The sequence below is a fragment of the Cyprinodon variegatus genome, unplaced genomic scaffold, assembly GCF_000732505.1.
Source record: "Cyprinodon variegatus isolate N-32 unplaced genomic scaffold, C_variegatus-1.0 Scaffold998, whole genome shotgun sequence".
Classification (NCBI taxonomy): domain Eukaryota; kingdom Metazoa; phylum Chordata; class Actinopteri; order Cyprinodontiformes; family Cyprinodontidae; genus Cyprinodon; species Cyprinodon variegatus.
Genome location: NW_015151451.1, coordinates 239,121 through 241,202, shown reverse-complemented (window position 1 = coordinate 241,202; position 2,082 = coordinate 239,121). Strand labels below are relative to the sequence as shown.

At 47.3% G+C, this 2,082-nt stretch overlaps 1 protein-coding gene across 2 annotated transcripts in view; it reads left to right on the top strand.

The window, feature by feature from the left end:
- The window catches only part of LOC107100666 (Krueppel-like factor 15), a 12,520-nt gene that overhangs the window by 4,960 nt on the left and 5,478 nt on the right, over nucleotides 1–2,082 (top strand). For both annotated transcript variants that reach the window (XM_015399239.1, XM_015399238.1), the window contains exon 2: nucleotides 303–1,552. In XM_015399239.1, coding sequence (XP_015254725.1) covers nucleotides 483–1,552 — 1,070 coding nt within the window. In that variant the 5' untranslated portion in view covers nucleotides 303–482. The remainder of the gene's footprint in view (nucleotides 1–302; nucleotides 1,553–2,082) is intronic.

Sequence of the window (2,082 nt, the reverse complement as noted above, 5' to 3'; positions counted from 1 at the left end):
TCTAAATATACAATCATATATTTATTATATTTATTTAACCGTATATTTAATTTTTTATGGATTAATTAATGTTCTTGGCATCATTTAAAAAATGAAATTGTCTAGAGCTGTTTTAAATTAAATTTCTTTTTTTTTTCCCATTTGTGTACAAAATGGAAATAAATCTAAGTCTAAGAAGGAGGATTTTAAATTCTCCTCTGGAAGAGAAGCGAAAGGTTAATAAATGTGAAAGATGCTCCTTTGGTTCATCTTGTTGGACACTTTCAAAGCTTCAAGTTTAACTCGTTTTCTTGTCCTTGCAGAAATCCTGCATCCAGCCTGGACGCCTCGGATTATTTCCTGGACAGCCGCAGGTGTTTCCTGGAGGGGGAGGGGGGGCTTGGTCACCCTGGTTTTGTTTGGTCTACCCTTCTCCTCTGCCAAGGACTCGTTTTCTACATGCCAGCGTAAACGCAGACGGCAGCCAGAAGGTGGAGCCAGGGATGGTGGATAAGTCTCCAGTGAAGCGAGAGACTCTCTTTCCGTACGTTTGTTCTTCTCCAGACATGGTGTCAGACCCGGGCTGCTACCAGGTCATCCCATCGCCCCCTTCAGATGATGATGTCAGCCTGCTGTCCAGCCCTCGCTCCTGCTCCAGCTGCAGCAGCTCCAGCGCCGACAGCGTCCTGGACCACCTGCTGTCATCACACACCTCCTCATCCGTGTCACTGTCCACCGTCCAGTGGGGCTTCAGGAGAGAGGAGCCCTTCAAACACGAGTCCATAAAGGAGGAAAGTTTTGACTTCTTCACCTGGTCAAACGTGGAGACAGAAGAACATCTGGGAGGGTCGTTCCAGCCCACACTGGAGGAGATTGAAGAATTTCTGGAGGAGAATATGGAGACGGTGACCATGAAGCAGGAGGGGTTTAAAGTTGAGGCAGAGGAGAGGCTTGATACCAATTTAGAGCCAGAAACCAGTACATCCAGTCCAGCCTCTGGTGCCTCTGCTGTGAGCAAAGCAGCTGCCATCAACCCAACACATGCATCAGGTGCAGGAGCCACCATAACATCAGCCAGCAAACCCTGTGTGGTAGAGCGGGCCGCAGGAAGAAACGGGATTCCAGTAGTCCTACAGATCCAACCCATTGAGGTGAAGCAGGAGCCCACATTGACCCCAGTGGAACCAGTGGCCCCGCCCTCACAGCCACCCTCAGCCTCAGATATCCAAATCACACAGCTGCTGGTCAACATCCAAGGCCAGACCTTTGCCCTGGTCCCCCACATCCTGCCGTCTCCCAGCTTCAGTGTCACAAAGTTCGTCCGGATTGCACCAGTCCCCATTGCAGCCAAACCGCTAGGACTCAGCGACGGCTCTGCCAGCCAGGGATCTGGGCTTCTCAGAGGAGGTCAAAGGTTCCAGAAGAATCCTGTTTCAGATCTGATCAAAATGCACAAATGCTCCTTCCCCGGCTGCAACAAAATGTACACGAAAAGCAGCCATCTGAAGGCCCACCTGAGGAGGCACACCGGGGAGAAGCCTTTCGCCTGCAGCTGGCAGGGCTGTGGATGGAGGTGGGTACGCAGGGGCGCAGCCTCCAGGCCTTATTCATCCTGATTAACCAGCTATAAAGTGCAAAAAAACAAGTCTGAAACCTGCATGATCAGAAAAACATTCAGGTGGAAATTTAGACCCAAAACTGAAAACAATGAAAATGATTTTTAAATTTTAAGGGAAAAAATGTTTTCAGTCATTTTAATGTTTTTTTGTATGATACAAGAAATTTTTTAGGTTTTAGTAATGATTTTTTTTATTAGACTGCACGTTTTCACTCCATCTGGCCTTTAGCTAGCAATGCATACGGCATACTTTATGTTTGGGATTTCAGCTTTAGCACGCGCTAAGTTTCCTGGAAACTAACAACTAGAGCTGCCACCAGGCTTTTAGCAGCGATGAGGCTGTACATTGTACAGCATATACAAACAAAATGACTAAATGTACGCCCTGTTTTTGGGATGTTCGCCTAAAACCTTTGCTCAAATTGTTAAAAAATTCACAAGCAGCAGCTGCTGGAGTTGGAAACATTATCTGCTGGATGCGCCTC